Raw genomic sequence first — 18819 nt, 5'->3', positions numbered from 1 at the left:
ATGTATATCTTTCTATTTTGGCTTCTTAACAAATAGCCCAGTACTGTTCATTTTAATATCCCGAGATGACTATTTTTCGACAATTCTATCTCCCTAACGAAGAGTGCATTTCTGGAATTCTTCACCATTCATTGACTTTGATTTCCACCCTATTAGATCATTTTTCATTCAATCCCCCCCCCCCATGTACCATGTCGTTTCTGCCATTCAAACCTACAAACTTATAATCAGTTCAGAAAATCTATATAAGTAAGAAATCAGAAACAATTTTCTCAAAGACAATTTAAGAAGTAAGTTCTCCAGAAAATATTTAAGTGTATATAATACAGCAAAGTGAAAGCCAGTACTTTAATGTAAATATAACTCACTAGCATATTTATACAAACATTCTTTAATTCTCAATTCACCTTTGCAGCATATCCCAGACACATTACAGGCTTTTTGTATTTTTACATATCTTCCAATGACATGACTTAATTTTTATTTCATAATTTGGTCTTGAGTCAGTACCAGTCATTCTAGAATAGTAAGCAGCTTCATTTTGTGTGCAAGATTCAGCTGTAGCAGAAATATTTGAGACCTGAACCTCTATCTTTCTTCAGATGAATAATATATATATATATATATTTGTGCTAAGAACTTCTACTCTATAATCCCTTGCTGCTGAATTCATGTTTTGACAAAACATATTTTAAGTTAGTCCTCTTTTACAATTGAACTGCAGATCTCATATGAGACATAAGTTCATACTTCACAAATAAATAGCAAAGAATAACTTAACACTTAGTCTATTTTTTATCAAGAGTGATAATCAAGTTTATGTGACTAAAACTGAACTCAACTTTAGGTACATGTAAACAGGCGAGCATAACACATGGTCTTCTTGACACCACTAGTGGAAATTGTCTGGAATTTTGAGTTTCCATCTGCCAGCCTCCCATTAGCTCCTTCTGCTGTGGAAGCCATAAACTGGTAGCAAGTTACTAGTGTACCTCAAAGTCATAAGCACTTTTTTCTACAAATCTAATAATATTAGTCACCAGATCAGGAAAACCTTTCATCAATGTAAAAGAAAGAATTCTACTGACAAGCAAAATAACTGTTCAAGAAGATGGTAACAACAAATTATCTAAATTGTAATGTTCATGAAAATGCAAAATATGCTTACAATTTCTTTTTGGAATTTCTTCATTACATCTAATCTTGACTTTGTGGCTGTAATAAAGTCTTTAAACTAGCTCCTTCCCTATAAATGCAGATTAATTTTTTTCATATTTGTTTTATTACCCTCCCTAATGGTCCCAATGAAGCAAAAAACAGTTGAAGTATCACATTCCTGAATAATATCTTTAGCATTAAATCTAAATAATTTGTTTTCATTAATTCATTTGAATTAAGGCACTATTATAAGCAAATCAATTAAGCTTAACCATAATTGTTACTTTTTTTATAATAATTGGAGCAGAACACAGCATCTTTGGTGTAGTGAGATGCTTTGTCCTAGCACAATCTCCAGGGGTTGGTTATTTCCAGCGAGAGGAAAGTCAAGCCTCCTAGTTTAAAATTATCTGTTAATACGAGGATTAAAGATTATTAAATATATACAGAATTGTAAATATGAAAGTTTTCAATTTAATACAAAATATAGTTTATGAGCCTAAATAAATTGCTCACAATAATTCAATGGAACCCTCCCCTCGCAAATCAAAATTATAAGTAATAATAGTTTCGGATGTAAATAAAAATAACTGATAACAAAACAGTAAGGCAAGAAAATAGTTTAGTTTCAATACAAACGGAATTTACATTGAACTTTCCAGATACAAAACGAATAAAAGTATAAAAATTAGTACAGAACAATAACAGTAATTTAAGTCTTCTTAAAGTGAGTTCACTTTTGAAATAGCTGTTAGAAATGACAACACTGTTTCAGAAATCTTTTGAATTATAAAAGAACAATGCATAACCCGACAGAAAATAATTATCAAAGAAAAATTCTCCTAGAATAAATGAAAGTATTCATTTCAAAGATGATTTGAAATAATATTTCAGTTGATCATGTCAATATAAAGTCAAATTATATAGCTGTGAAAACAATTAAAAGTAGCAGTTAAAACTACCTTTGGACTAGTTGCCCCAAATTACTTTGTAGTTCTAGGCATGGTTTAAATGACATCACCAAACATCATACAAACATTGTTTTTACTACGCACAGTTTGATACATGAATTTTGAAAACAAGGCAATGGTTGTGTAACCATGACCAAATAAAAATACATGGTTGTTAATGCAGGATATCTTCTTTATTTCTACTATTTTACACACCTTCGGCCTTGGAAGGTTCATCGAAATTTTCAACCAAATCTAAGGAGGAAAAAAACTCAATGAAATCAAACACTCATAAAAATCAATTTAATTTTAAAAAAAAGTTTAAAAAAAGAAAGCTGTAAAATTTCAGACATTTTCCTTTCACATAATACACTGATGACTCGTTCAATAGGACATGGAAATTAAAATGCAAATATAACTTTTAAAAACATAGACATGCAATGATTTAAAATCCGCTACACTTTAAAATAATTTTCTAATCATTCAAATTCTAACTTGACCATAATTTTTAACTTCTAAGTTACACTAGCTTTTTTTTTTTTTTACATGGATATATATTGTGCAGATGAATTCTTTTACTGAAATCATATAAGTTTACTACAATATATTCTCCCTTTCTTGATTGCTTTCTTCTTAGTTATGCTATACAATGCTTTATATAAATAACTTCATTACATAATTTGAAGATATGCTTTGTCCTCCTTTCACATCACTTGATATGAAATGTTCCTGTTCTTACTTTATTCTTATTATTAAATATACTTATACCCCCCCCATAATGATAAAGGTAGAAAGAAGTAAAACTTTTAGTTGGATTATTTGCATTTCATGAGGATATCAAAATTTCCTATCTAAAAGCACCCTAGTTCAACCAACACGTATGTAATGGAAAAAAACTAATTCTAAAATGATAAATAAGATAGTTACATTAATTACTCAAAGCTAATTACATTAAAGTAAAAAAATATCAAGATAATGTTACGCCCCCAATAATGTTTCCCAAGAGACTTAGATCTCAGAAATGTACATATATAAGTACATCTTTTCAAAATAAGGAAAATCAAGTTCCTTCATATAATCTAGAATGATAGCACATTGTCTAATATTGCTGATATACAAAAGAGGATTCTGCTAAGTTAATGGCTATTCGAATGATTTTATTGACAATGGATTTGACTAACCCTCTAAAATATGAGCCACTTTGAGGAAGGTACATATTTTGTGCTGAACCAATCGCATTTTAATAAACAAACGAGGAATAAAAAGTTTAAAGTATTCTCAGGCAATTGTCATAATTTGTTTGAATGGCCATTTAGGGTGCTTCAATATAAAAAGCAATAATAAAAGTTGTCACTTTTGAAAATAGACATTCTTATGCAGAAGATATCTTGCAAAATAACACAATCATCTAATAAAAATAATTTCATGCAATTTTAAAATTTTTCAATTAAGGGGGAAAAAATGCATTACCTGGCACTTCTTCATCCTCTTCCTCATCAACTCCACTATTTGTTTGTTCAGAAATAGGCCCTGAAAGAAGATCTAAAACTTAAAATTAATATCTATTACTCAGCTAACACAGAAAATATTAATGATTATGCAAAAATTATTAAACAATATCAATTAAAAGAACAAAAACTAACGCATCTTATATGAATAGTAACAGTAATTAGGGCAAAATTTATAAAACAGCCAAAAATAGCAAATATCTATGCAAATTAAGTAATATAGTAAAGTGATTGAATCTACTAAAGGGGGCAGGGGATCTCTTTAAGCTTAACATTTAAAATTATAAAATGCAAAAAATAGAACTGACAATACTCACTATATAGCTTTGAAAGTACATTAAATCAATAAGGGAATTAAATTATATATTGATTTCTTTTCCTCCAAATAGACTAAACTTAATGAATAAATTATGTTACTTGTGAAATCTAAAGTTTTTAAAATTTAAAAATGATGCAATCATAACACATGCAAATAAAATTAAATCTTTATATGCCACAAAACAAAACTTAAAAAAGTTAATAGAAAAACTAGCAGAACTACATTTTTGCCAATAAATAAATATTACTAAATATTTTTTTAAATTTTTTCCCAGCAATAGAAGAAATAATGGCAGATCTACAAACAGAAGTACTTAAATACTATCTATCAAAATTTGCAAGTCATCTTGAATCTTACCTGTTGCATTTTGCATAGTTGCAAGTCGTTTCAGATGTGTCAGACTTTCAGCTCCCAGTTGGTTCAGAATTCCAGGAAGCATTTCTGTTATCTCTGCATGATAAATTAAAATTTATTGAAAAACCACAGAATGGAAGAATAACCACAACATTAAAATAATAATTATAATAATCAAGTGAGGTCAGAAAATTCTTAAAAGTGACTTTTACTTACGTTTGGGTTCAGCATGGCCAGTAATGGCAAAAGTATTAGCCGCCAATGATGCTTGAACTTTAGGATTGTTGAAATGAATTACGGACCCATCATCTTTTATCATATTTACCTGAAATTTAAAGTGATAAAAAAACATTAATCTTTTTATTCTGATGCTTTTTTACTACTATTCATTATTTTAGCCCCTTAAAAAAATCTTTAATATTACATCAGATAGGATACAGGCATAGAACAAAAATTGGGCTTCATAAAGTAATAAATTCTGTCAAACAACCCAAAAGTAAAATATGACTAACTGAAAGATAAAACGAATAAAAGTGTTTAAGATATTAAACGATTATAGAATTATTATATAAAAGAATTAACCCATCAAGAATGACAAAATTTGATTCTAAAAGCACAAAAATTTGCAGAAATATATCCTGCCTACTACATACTAATGATAAAATTTCGTAATTGCTTTCCATAGTTTCAAAACATTCAATAAAAATACAGAAATTGAGCAATGGTTAAAAATTACATTAATTTTCTTCAGCTAACAATTTTATTAAAAGAAAGGACATAAAACACATAAATATAAATTACAAAATAATTTTTAAAGTTTAATATTTTACTTCTCTTAATGCAAGAATTACATATGGAATAAAAACCGTAAGCACTATGACAACAAAAGCTTTGCCCTAGTTTATATATGTATGTACAGTGCCCCTCACCCCTCATCATTACATTAAGATAAACATTAAATAAATGAAATTAGAAAAAAAAAATTAAGTTCTTATTTATTTTTTAAGGTAGGTAAACTATATTAACTTTTTTTTGTAAAATTATGAAATTGTTTTTATGTAATATTCTTAACACTAAGTTTACCATAGCTATTTCTACTAAAGGGGTCAAAATGACTCCCTTGTTTATTTAATTATAAAAAAATATAAATTGGCATTTCTATCATGAAGGTAAAGCAGAAAAAACTTTTATATTTTCAATATATTTACTGAGGTGTGGTGTGATGAAAAGGCAGTTCCTCTGTGTTTATTTAAATTTGTAAAGTCAGAAAATTTGAAAATCAGTCATTTACAGAATAGATAGATATACAGACTATTTTTTCGTTCAGGGGGTAGAAAATTTGTTTTATACTTTTTTTCTTTAGCAAAACCACTTTATAAATACACGATTTAAATATGGGATATTTAACTCAATTTTAAAACATGCTATCAAATTTTAACTCGGTTTCCAAATTTTTAATACTGCTATTGGTCAATATTTTTTAAACTGTCACAAAATTGGTTTTACCTGTGAACATATCACTATCAAGTTAATTTATGTGGAAAAAAAAAAGTAAACACATTACATTATAATATTTTACATATTAAATAAATCTGATGAACACAGAAAAGATTTTACACCAAATCGTGCAAAATGGTAGAAAACTTGTGTAATGTCAACTCAAGAATAGTTAGGCAATCATATTTGCTCATATACCATCTTTAGAGAAATACAGTTTGGCGATTATGCAATATTCTTTAATTTAGCCACATGCTCTCTGAATGTTGTACATTAGAAAAAATGAACAAAAATGCACATTTTGCATTAGTTTGAAAAATTTATTCAATAAAAAATAGTTGGGGAACAAGTAATATTTATGGTATACAAAAAATAATACATTTTTTAAAAGATTAAATAATTTGTAATATTGACAGCCTCAGTTTCTGTTAAAGCTTTATAGCATCAGAAGCTGATATTTCTTCATATATTATTATATCAGATGAAATATCCTCTAAGTGTTATTTTGCAAAATACAATTATCTTTAAAAATCACAATTATATTTTTTTTATCTATTAAGAAATTACATATCTTATTAAAAATTTGAATTAGCAGATTGAATGTTCCATTTATCACTTAAAAAGCTAGTACAATATAGCTAAACCATCTTTAAACAATTCACACATACATAAAATTTGAACTTGAGTCTTATAAATACAAAAATAATATTTAAAACTATTGTAAAACTTACTTCCTCAATACCAGGAATATTATTAACAGCTAATTTTTTAAGAGAACTCTGTAATTTTTTATCATCTGTGGTAGCTGTTCTGTGTACCACCTTCTTCTTCCTTCGAGCAGTGCCCTTTTTTTAAAAAAATAAATTTATTTACTACAGACTTTAATGAAAAGATAGAAAAAAATTATATATATATATAACAAACAACTTGCAATGATAACCAATATAAAAAATTTTCTCACCTTGCCTCCTATGCGTACTTGGGCTTGGAGTTTACTTAATTTTTCTGGATTCATCTGCAAAGAAATATCATTTTTAGATCAAGAAATTAATATTACCTTAAAGTTTATGTTTTAAAAAATAAAGAATACTTTTCAATATGACAATTGAATGTTTAATTTGATATGTATACACCACTGTCAAGACTAAAGACATTAACTTGTTACAGAAGTTATATCCAAAGGTTACAAAAGGATTACATTTACTAAAAAAGGGATAATGTATCCATTCATATTCTATATGAAATTTAATCAAATGTCATATCATGGAACAAAAATAATTGCATTGTGATAAATGACAAGAGTTAAATTGAACCTAATTGACCAAAAATACAGGACATATATAAAAAACAATTAACACAATGTAAAATGTAATTTAAATTAACACAATGGTCCTTCAATTTCAAAGGAGATGGCGAAAATTTCCTCAACAACCAACAAAAGATGAAGTATTCCCTGTTTCACAAACTATTCTAATGATTGAAAGAATTACAACTGATTATTCTTTTAACACTATCACCTTCATCAAGGAAAAAAATAAAAATTGCACTGAAAAATTTGACAGTAATAAAAAATGTATTGAAAATAAAAAGAATAATTTTGAGAGCAGTTATGGTGTCACTTCGTCTACATAAACATTCAGAGCATATGAAATGAATTCAACATGGAAAAAAACATGTTATTCTATTATTATTAAAACTATCCATCTAGTATGTTCACATTTATTTTATGTCTGTAAAATTCAGGCTAATGTCATCCAAGCTTTTTTTTTTTTTTAAATTCCAGGAAGAAGATATTTAAACTGAGTTTCTGGTCTTTTTTCCCCCATTTTTTTTAATACAGTAAAGAGAAAACAATATTGGATCATACTGAGTTAAAATGATATATTCATACAATTTGAAGAAAATTATATAAATGTATATTTTTATATTTCATATAAATATATATACATGAATTATAGGAAATATATATTCTTTTTAGAGAAATAGCATAAAATCTTTACTTACAAAGTCACGAAATATCCATAAAATAGTTTTATACAATCTTTTATTCATAAGCAGTTCAAAAACATTTGGGATCAAATAAACTTGAACATATAAGCAGGGTTTATGTTATGGTAGTAAAAAAATCTAATGCCACAACTCAGGAGAAAGTAAGGGGCAGAATGAAAAGTGTAAGCACTATAACACCTTTTTCAACAAAATATCTATTGATTAGTGCTAAATTACTATGGCAAAAAATTCAATAAAATTTTTCTAAGCCAATTGATAAAAAATGTCTAGTTTACTATCAAGTATCTGATTAAATCTCCTTTTGGAGATATACATACTCTTCAATGATATGAAGATGAAACTTAACAGATAATAAAGGGCAAATATTACTTGATAATAAAGGGCATTATACTAAAAATTATGTAATATTCGAATTTAAATATTAAGATTTCAATGTCAATAAGAATGTGCTGTTTACTTTCTAGGTGAGTTAAATATAATAGGATTTTTATTAGTAATTTCATTGTATCAATCTACAATAAATTTATTTCACAGTTTGTTCATTTAATATAAAGCAAGGGGAGTAAAGTGGCCATAGAAATAAGTCTAAAAAATTTAATGATTAATCAGTTACATAGACTAAAGAAAAGCAATTAAAAATTACAACAATTTTCAGATTTTTTAAAAATTAGGATAGTGAATTTTATGGTTATTTTACATCATCTTACCCTATTTACTATGCACTAAATACTAGGTGTTCTATACTGCAATAATTAATGCAGTAAACAAGGCAATACTTTAGCCACAGCAATTTAGTTTGACATAATTCTGAATAAAAGTTATTAACAGAAACACCCTGAAAATAGGATTTGGCCATAAGAAATTAAATTCTACTGAAAATGTAATTTACTAAGTTATAGTAATATCTTTATGTAATGACATGCAATCTTTTTAGCATGCAAATATTAAAAATTATTAATAACATTAATTTTCAAAAAAATTTAAAAATTTACAATTTAGAAAAATAAAAAAAAAGCCTTTCTTTACTTTTATCATATAAAATTAAAATTGCAATAAAAACTAATAAATATTTTTTGCATATTACAAATAAAAGAAGAAAAGAAAAAAATCTGGGAGGAGGGACACCAAGAAAAAAAAAATATATCTTGCCTAAACTAGCAACCATATTTATTGAAAATTTCAATTCATAATAAAAATGCAATACGTAAATTTAAATCTTAATTGTACCAAAAAAATTAAAAGCTAATAATATAAGAGTAATACATTCTTTTTGGTAGTACGGAAACATTTTATGTTTTGCAGAAGCAGATAAAACTTCTTATAAACATTAAAAAAAATTTTAAACAAGGAAAAAAAAATATTTGATGATTAGTCAATGAGTACATAGTAAATAATTCAGATTACAATTCGAATAAACCAGATATTTTAATCTGAAAATTTAGTAATTATTTTGCTTTATTTAAATCGTAAAATTCTAACCAAAATATATTATCTATAGTGAATGCTTCCAACATTCAATTAAAAGAAGTATGCCTTGAAAGACTTTCAATTACTTCAAGTAATTAGAAAAAAAATTATTTAAATTAAAATCTTGAAATTTTTAAAAAAATTTAGACATTAAAAAATTTAAATGCTAAGAAGTAAATACTACACAAATTATACTTCTAAATTTGTTATTTTTCCAATAAAGGAGAAACTTCGCAATCCAAAATTGGCAGTAAATTCATGAAAAATTTAACAAAACACATACCAAAGGCATATTGAAGGAAATGCTATATAATATTTCAGATGTACAACCAATAACACACTTTAACTTACGATCTAATGAAACAATACTTAGAAATCTCTACCAAATAGAATTGAGAAAGAAAGCATTAATTAACAACTACAAAATTTAAAAACTTCAGAAATCAAGGTTAAAGTGAATAAAGACCACACACATGGTGCATACTTCCGTTGAATTTTATGTCATGGAAAAAAATAAAAAAAGTTTGAAAAGAATTTTGCAATTTAAAGGAATTGTATTATTTCCAATCATTCAAATAAGCCATCAAATTAAAAATGTATCATGATGGAGGGTAAATGCTAATTTTTTACTCATTAATGAAAATGGCAAGCATTACACGCTAACAATATATTACATTTCCTTAGGAAGCAATAAAAGTTTTTAAATTCTGAGTATCGGAATTCAACAATCACCGATCTATGAAAATTATGTCAAGAACAATATCACGATGCTAACCCGAAATACAATAACTCCCGCTTTCAAGCACATTTTTACATATTTAGCATTTTATCAGCAAATAGAATACGATACTTAACAAATCTAATATTTACAGAAAATATAAGATAAAATATCATTAGAAGCTTATTATCTAATTTTTAGAAGATAATTACTTCTTAAAATAGTTTTTTCAAACAGACAAAGTAATGCGGCTGTACAATACCGCAAAACTGTTGCCGGAAACGAATATGTTTCCTTTGAAGAGACAAAATCATAAATAAAACAGATTCTGAGATAGATGAATAGAGAAAAGTTAAATCAATGATTACCATAGTCATATACAATTAAACATAAAAATAAATTACCTTTATAATATATTTATTGGTAATAATTTCGCTGAAACACGAGGGAAATGGTTGAGCGACCAGTAGTTGCCAGATATTTTTTAGAATAGCCTCCAAAAAGTATGTTGACTGCCAAAATTCCAATTTTTCCAATTTTTGAAATATACTGATGTTGATTTGAAGCCTAAAAATAAACTTGATTTATTTTATGAATTTAGTAGTGGAATAAAAATATTTTGAAGGGTAAACAAATTCTTGTCGTAATGCATGTTTTATTTAAATATGACGTCACAAATGACGCAAAGAACACTTTGTATCGTTAAATCATAGTGATTAAAGATGCATAATAACTTTTGTCCTATTAAATTGTTGGTTCGGAATACAGTTGTAATAATTGTAATTTCTCTATTAGCTAAGTTAGAAGTATAAAATTGTAATAATTAACCACATAAATAATATACATAACTCGTTAGTGAGGTGAAGAAAATTTTAAATCTCTTCGTTTCGCGCTCTTTTTTTTTTCTCCCCCATAACATTTTTTTTTTTATTTCTTTGTTAAAAAAGGGGGGGAGGGAATGAAGAAAAAAAGAAAAGAAGGAAAGAAATCGTCATGAAGTCTGTTCAACACAATTAACGTTAATACTTTTTTTTTTGCTTTATAAATGTTTAATTCAATGCTTTTTCGTTTAAAAAAAATGTTAAAATCATAAAAAATTTATTTCCCCCTTAAAACATATCTCCGAAAGTGCTTTTCGAAACTCATGAAAATGGAGTATTGGACAATTTGAAACGAAACAGTTGAAGTGAGCATAAGCCTCAAAAAACTTTTTTAAAGAAATCTTTAACAGAATATGGAGAAGCTTTGTTTCCTGTATTAACCAAAACATTAAGTGATATTTTCATGATACATTCAGATATTATGAAAACTGTGCAATACCGTTAAGATATTATAACAATCTTGTGAAGCCTCTTGCATATAAATTTATGCGCATGCATCTGTATACTATAAAACTCCGACATATCGAATTTTTTTTTTTTTAAATCTAGGATTTTTAATAGAATTGTAGTTATACGTCAAATAAAATTCCTATTTATAGAAGAAAAATATTTAAATAAATAAATTATGCATATCTTTTTCAGTCAAAATACGAACACTGAGGTTTTTTTTTTTTTTTTTTTTTTTTTTTCTCCATAAAAAGGAATATACATTAAATATAGGGCAAAAAACTTTTCCGCTAATTTCTACTGCAATAGGAATTCTCGGAAGATCAAATATCGTTTAGTAAATAGGAATTAACACTTGCGAATCTTGTCATTTCTAATTTCTGTTCTACAAATCCTTCATAATTTGGGGTAGGAATTTTATTTTAAATTCAATTTAACTTCAGATTACGCGAAATTATTTCCTCTACATTTCTAGTCGGTGAGAGTCTATTTCATTCGACTCGATAGAAATGGGCTGAGAAGAATTCATTATTTATTTTCCAATTCACCTCATGCCAATTCTAACCGGTATTTCGCATTAATGACAGATTTTGGAGCGCCATCACTTTATTGGCATGCAAGGGATGATCGTAAATAACGCTTAACTTAATTCTAAAATTTAATTCATTATCCACAGATAAAAATTATTAAAAAAAAGTAATCTCAATTAAAACACTCAATTCCAATACGTTGTCATGTAAGTTCAGATGCAATATGTTTTCAAGTTTTGTTATCAAAAAATTATAGAAAATATGATAGGTATTCTTTATTATACGTTTCATTAGAAATTTTCGAAAAAAATTTAGTTTTGTCTGAAATTTTTTTTTATCGAAAATGTTTTTTGAAATTAAATTTATATAAAAATTCATTTGTGAATTATTGTTGTAGGTGGAATAATACTATGACATGGAAACCTTTACGGTTCCCGAACACACGTCTAAAATATAAATTATATTTTCGGATAATATTTTAAAAACTCATCTTAGATGACATAATATATGCTAACTTTCATGCCAAAGTTTAATATCTCGTAACTGTTGTACGTCAAGACTATGGAACACTTTCTTTGTGATAACATCTTTATTAGAGAGTAAGCGAGAAAGTGTTGAGACCACTCCCACTGATTTCTTTTCTTTTCTTTTCGTTTTATTTATTCTATTCTAATATTTTATTTCCATATTTTTCACTTACATTTTACTTAAGAAGAATATATATTGAATACCCAGTCTCAAATTGCCTTGAAAAAGCGAAATTAATAAAGATTTTGATTTGAAACATTATCGTGCAATTTTTCGCGTGGAAAAGTGGCAATTGTTAAACAGATAAGACATAATAAGTTGCAGAAATTATAACCAGGATTTATGACGTTATGTAATTATGATGGGTTAATCTTCGTGGAAAATACACAGCTTTACATGGACAATTTTTCAAGGAACAAAACTGAAAAGGAACTTAGTTATTATTGATTGATTATTCCGATAGTAATCCACTCTAGAATTTTAATAATTCAAAATAGTTCCGGTCCATAAAACCATAAAGATAATCTTGTACCAATATCTTTTCTTTTGTCAGAGTGGTGAATGGTGGTTAAGGTCGTTAGGGTAAGAATAGTGAAAATTCTTTACCATTTTTTCCCACGTAATTCCATTTGAATAAACACCAATGTCCACATCACATGGACATCAATTTCTTTTTTAAATCAATAAATTTTGTGTAAAAAGTAAATTTCACGAAAATTTTGCTTTTGCTGTTTAGTCATTTTGAAACTTAATTCCGTATTTCAAATAAGAGTTTTCTTTATACAAAGGACGAAGATATTTTATTAATAAAATTGATATAAAACTGAAATGAAGAAAAATTAAGTTTCAATTTTTTTTATAAACTTTGAATAAATTTTTAGTAAAATCAAAAATGAAGCTTCAGCCTGAACCACACTCTAAAACTACTGAAAAGAAAAATTCGCAAGAGTTATTGGACTGATTGTTTGGCCCTAAGAACAAATATTTTCGATATATTTTTTCTCAAACATATACACGGAAACCTAAAAGAAGTTGTAAAATGTGAAACACTAAAATGAAGTCATCCAAAATTTCCAGTTATTTTGTTTGCAGTGAAATGATTTTGTTCCGAAAAAAGCTTTATTCTTTTCTTTTTTCTTTAATAACTCCTATTACTCTGTTGTATGAAAAGTTATAGTCGTACCGTTTCTCTTCCTTATATTTTTTCCAACCACGCTCTTCTTATGATATTTTTTTTTAAAAAGGGAAGAGAGAGAAAAAATGAAATAAAAATAGTCACAGCGGGCAGTGAGGACGAATATTTAACGCTACGCAGAATTGTACTATGTGGGTGTTTAAAAACTTTTTTTTTTTTAGGAAAAATGAAGCGGAGTTGCGTGTGCAATTATTTATGCCCTCTTTCCATTTTTTCGTGGAATACGTAATAAAATTTCTTTCCCACAAATCTTGTTGGATAAAAAAATAAACTTAACGAAAATGTTAAAAATCTTGGAATTTTAATATTTCAAAAAACGGCTACAATGAATCAAGTAACTAGATATTTGATCGATCGTAATGCTTTATAAGAATTATTTTGTTGTTTTCTGGTGCTTAGTAATGCTTTTAATTTTAAATGCAGTTTTAGCAGCTTTAGTAGTTGTAATGATTTATCCATTATTGATGATTTATTCTATTGTGCTAATACGCGATGGCTTAAATTGATATTATAATTATTACTGTACTTTATTGATGTACAATTATTGTAATACAATACAATATACAATTACTGTAATTAAATAATGTACAACTATTTACAGGAAGGTTTAAATGGTGTATTAATTTTTTACTCGAAACTGATTAATACTGGAGAGATTTACTCCTATCCGATCGGTTTTATCAAACTGGAATGTTTGTTTATGCCCTATTGTCTTCCATTCATTTTTAACCCTGCTGTCGGCAGACATTCAGATTCCTATGCTTAATGAAACTGTCACGCCTAAAAAGCATGTTAACTCTAAAGCAGTGTTCACTCGAGACCAACTATTGCGTTTAATGGAAGACCACGCCTACCTCAGGAACATCACGTGATTGCAACGGGACAATGACAAATGGTTGTCTCATCGGAACAACTATTTGTCTTTTTTTCCCGTTGCGACCATGTGATATTCCATTGCGAGCAATAGTTGACCTCGTATGAACGCTGTTTCAGTCGTTATCCGCATCACGTTGTTCAATCCCCCCCCCCCCCCGATGAGACAACTATTTGCCACTGTGCCATTGGAGTCATGTGATCTTTCTGAGATAAGATTATAAATAAATAAATAATTATTTTGGACAAAGAGGAATGTCTGAGTGTTTCATCTCTTTCAAATTACAATAAAATTACCATAGCAGAAAATTGAATTTTCCGTCTCCGTATGCTGCATAAGCGACGGAGAAATAAATCAGCCCATAAATTCAGTAAAAAAAATTTTTTTATTGATCTACACGAATGATTTTTTGCATTTCAAAATAGGCAAGGAAATGAGATCTCTTTGAAATATAAATCTCATATTGCATCTCATAGAAAATCGATATTATTATCGAGTGATTTGTTCAAGAAAACTGCCGAATAAGTTGAAATAGGTATTGTACTAGTTTTTATGAATTATAAGCTAATCTTGGTATAATTCAAGCAACATTTTCTTGCTGTTACGAAGTATATTTCTGACAGCAATATAGACGGAAAGAGATTATCCGTGAATTCTAGTAACGTATTAAGAAAGAAACATTTCTGTAAACACATAAAATAAAATAATAGTTTAATATTTCCAATCTGTTTTTGCGTCCTTTTACATTAAGTTCTGCATAATGACCTAAATTTGATAAAAAGTAGAAAAAAATAGTGAAGCAAGAATAAAGATTTTAAAAAGATATGAGTGGAATTAAAAAAAAAAAAAGGATGAAAAATGGACAGTCAAGAAAAATGAGCTAGCTTTACACCTAAATTTTAGAGTATAAAAGTAAAATATGCTTTGTTTTCAAAGTTATATACCAAGAAGATTAAAGTTAGAATTATTATATTATGATCTTGCATTACTTAATATTGAGAACAATATCTTCTTTTTTTTACAGCCGAAAGAAAAGTGTCTCTGGAAATTTGAAAGAAGTTGTAATGTATGGCATTAGAAAGAGGACATCCAAAATTTCAAATTCTTTCTTTCCTTCTACTTCTTTTTTTTGTTGTTGCAGGGAATGCATTTTGATTCGAAAGAAGTTTTTCGTTTCCTCTCCTCTTCCAATAAATCCTATTACACAAATGCATGAAAAAGTGTTGTTGCTTCTTTCCCGTCTTCTCATCGCTTTAGTTCTTCTTATTCAACCCCTGTTCTTCCGTTTTTCTACAACAGAGAAAGGAAAATGAAGTGAAGTATATATAAATAATCAATGGTTAGTAAACATGAATATTTTAACATTCTGGATTAAATTGCTCTATGTGGATGCTAGAGAAAGGGTTATGAGCTAGAATAATGCACAATTGTGTTTGTTCGTCCTCGTATCGTTTGCGAGCCTGCTTGCTTTTACCAGTGTTAAACTTTCTTTGCGCAAACCCTTTGTGAAAATTTATTTTTCTTCTGGTTAAATGACCGAGTAAAAAAATAAAGAATTACAAATTCTTTAAGTCTTGACATTTAATATTATGAAAAGAATTTCTTTGGAAAGTATATATATTTAGAATTATTATCGCAGAAATGCCTAAAATAGAAATTTTTTTTTGTCTTCGATTGCTAGTATAAAAGAAAATTAGCAGAAAGTAAGCAGTTCTACAAAAATTTAGATCGTAAAGTCGTTTTTTTATTTGCTTTATTCTTGAATTTAAAATAAAACAAAATTTCTTTGCAGAACAGTCAAAATTTTCTTTTCGCAAATCCAAATAAATGGTATTTTAACAAAATTGCATTATTAAACGAAAGCGAATTGATTTTGTTGAAGATAGCAGTAGTTGACATGTTGAAAAGTCTTATGTGAAAATTTATTGAAATTGTAGTTGATTTACGTGAGATATCTTTTCCCTATTACAACAGTTGTTTAATTCCAGTTTGAATGAACATAAAAGCCATTGTTTGGATGATGTCTTTTTTGTTTTATTTTGAAATGTTAACTGGCATATCTAAATGACTAAAGAAAATGGGAATTTTATTTCTGTTTATTGGACACTTTTAGAATATTTTTTTCAATACTTTTATGAAAGGATGTGAAAACACGTCTAAAATAAAACGTGCTGTTATTTATTTTTTATAAGTATGAACTTAGTGGGAAAATGAAATTTATCCCTTTTATTTGGAGTAAAGTACCAGAAAAACTCGAAAGAATATCTCAGCAAAAACTACTGCGCTGATTGCTTGACTCTAGGAACAAAAACTATTTTTTCGGAACATTATTTTAAAAAGTGCATGCTGAAACTTAAAGGAAGTAGTAAAAAAAGAATGGCATTAGAAAAAAAAAATCATGCAAAATTTCAACATCTTTTTTCTGATTTCTCTGCAGCGAAAGCATTTTACGACCCAAGAATTTTTTCTGTAGGTTATTTTTCTTTCCTAGTTTTCAATAAATCCTATTACAAGTCGTACGAAGAGATGTTGTTGTTTCTTTAAAGTCTTATCACTTTGATGGTCCAATGTCCTTTTTCTCATTTTTCTTCTGCAAAGGGAGAGAGAGATGAAGTGAAGTAAAAATAACCACAAAGGGCAGTAAACATGAATATTTTAGCACTGTAGGTAAATATTCTATGCGTTTGTTTAAAAAACTAGAATAATGCACGATTGCGTGTGTTATCTTTTGCGTGCAAGCTAGCTTTCCTTAATGTTTGACTTTCTTCATGGACTACTTCATAAAAATTCTTTCTTCTAGTCCCCCCTCCTTTAAATTTACCGAGTAAGAAACAGTGATTTATGAATGCAAGAAGTTTTGGCTTTTAATATTTTGTATAGAATACATTTCTTGGAAATAACATCTGTTTGAAATTGTGATATTGTGCAAGTAATCCAGGAAAGGATCGAGAATTTATCAAATAAAATAGTAAGCAGATAAGGTTCTGATTTAATTTGTTTTTGTTGGGGATGACAGATATTTTCACTTCATTGTATACTATATATAAAGGAAGTATTATAATCATCAAAGAATTAGAACCCGAGATTTTGATAAATTTCCATGTTTCAGATCTTCCTGAGTCTGAAACACGCATTCTTTCATTTTATCTGAATGTCTGCCTGTGAGTGCGATAACTCAAAAACGCTTTGAGCTAGATGGTTGAAATGAGGTACATGGAATTGCGACTAAATGTGCAGATTTTTTTTTTTTTTAAAATCTGAGTTTGAACCAAATCTTTTCAAAGAAAGTCTGCCTGTCTTTCGAGTACAAGTGAATTCAATAACTATAAAACGTAATGAGCTAGGTATATAAAATTTAGTACAGGTTGAGCATCTAAAATGTAGTTACTTGTCACATTTGAAATCAAATCCGTCAAACGACCAACCGTCTGTTGGTCTGTAGTTTCGTATGCACGTAAATTCAATAGCTCATTAATGCAATGACTTAAATCAATGAAATTTGATATGTTACTTTGCGACTACAATTATAATTTTGTGTCAAATTCATATTGGTGCTAATCGCCGAGCAAAAAAAGCGTCAGAAATGCGCATTCAGTAAAAATGCCGGAACCACGCCGATTATCTAAATTTCGAAATGACCGTTCGCCAATGATATGCAAGGAATTCGCTGTCTTACCAAAGGTCCGCAATTTTATACTGTGGAAGACCTTTATTAGAGATTACTCCTCAAGGTTCGACGCATCGTGTAGCTCTGGTTTTAAGATTTTAAAATGCCGATTAGAATGCATTATATTCTCTACACCTATGTGTCTGGAGGAACACAATCATTTTTGGACATACAGTAGCTTAAATCAGCGAGAAATCTAGTGCTCTGTTTTGGGATGTTTTAATGCTTGGAATAAATGAAAGTAGTGACTGTATTAAGAAATCATCCGTTTTTTTAATTATTTAAATGATTTGACTTTATTTGGCAAAAAATTTAAAGATTGCTCTATGTGAGTTAACTAAAGGTTTACTTTAACTTTGTTAAAGGAGAAAGAATTTGAACTGATCTGAAACGTATTGGAACACTAAACTGCAGATTGCTCTACAATAAATTTGGAGATTTCAGGCTTCAAAAGAATGTTGAGACTTGTAATATAAGCCTTATTCTGAAATGAGTTCTTAAAAATTTTTGAAGAGCTCTTATAACACTACGACGGTTTTTAATACAAGCCGGGCAAAGTCAAATAGATTATTTTGCGGCTGAAATTCAAAAACAATCTTGTTATGAATAAAACTTTAGAAAAAATATGTCATTCTTTTGGACGGAATATGTAATAATCAGATGACTGTTTTTTTTAAACGCGACTATTGGATATGGACATTTGTTTTACTTTCTTA

At 27.9% G+C, this 18819-nt stretch overlaps 1 protein-coding gene across 2 annotated transcripts; it reads right to left on the bottom strand.

Annotated features, from left to right (window-relative positions):
• Nucleotides 1-2185: 2185 nt before the first annotated feature.
• LOC129966564 (transcription factor BTF3 homolog 4-like) lies at nucleotides 2186-10497 on the bottom strand. Of its 2 annotated transcripts, none has more exons than XM_056081014.1 (7): nucleotides 10386-10497; nucleotides 6748-6801; nucleotides 6518-6631; nucleotides 4506-4614; nucleotides 4293-4385; nucleotides 3579-3650; nucleotides 2186-2363 (listed from the first exon to the last, which is right to left on the bottom strand). In XM_056081014.1, the coding sequence occupies exons 2-7, from the start codon at nucleotides 6799-6801 to the stop codon at nucleotides 2317-2319; spliced, it is 489 nt and encodes a 162-aa protein (XP_055936989.1). In that variant the 5' UTR covers nucleotides 10386-10497; the 3' UTR covers nucleotides 2186-2316. The 2 variants fall into 2 exon arrangements, with proteins under 2 accessions (XP_055936989.1, XP_055936990.1); XM_056081015.1 differs by having other exon boundaries at nucleotides 3579-3638.
• Between the last annotated feature and the right edge of the window lie 8322 nt (nucleotides 10498-18819).

The sequence above is a fragment of the Argiope bruennichi genome, chromosome 4 (genome assembly GCF_947563725.1).
Source record: "Argiope bruennichi chromosome 4, qqArgBrue1.1, whole genome shotgun sequence".
In the NCBI taxonomy this organism is placed as follows: domain Eukaryota; kingdom Metazoa; phylum Arthropoda; class Arachnida; order Araneae; family Araneidae; genus Argiope; species Argiope bruennichi.
This window is presented reverse-complemented; position numbering and strand designations above follow the sequence as displayed.

Excerpts from the sequence above, each read along its gene's own strand:
- LOC129966564 (XM_056081014.1), bottom strand. The coding sequence starts at position 6,801 with ATGAATCCAGAAAAATTAAGTAAACTCCAAGCCCAAGTACGCATAGGA. Across the intron at positions 4,615-6,517 it reads ATATTCCTGGTATTGAGGAA|GTAAATATGATAAAAGATGA; the intron begins GTAAGTTTTACA and ends TTTAAATTTCAG. Across the intron at positions 2,364-3,578 it reads AGAGGATGAAGAAGTGCCAG|ATTTGGTTGAAAATTTCGAT; the intron begins GTAATGCATTTT and ends TTTCCTCCTTAG.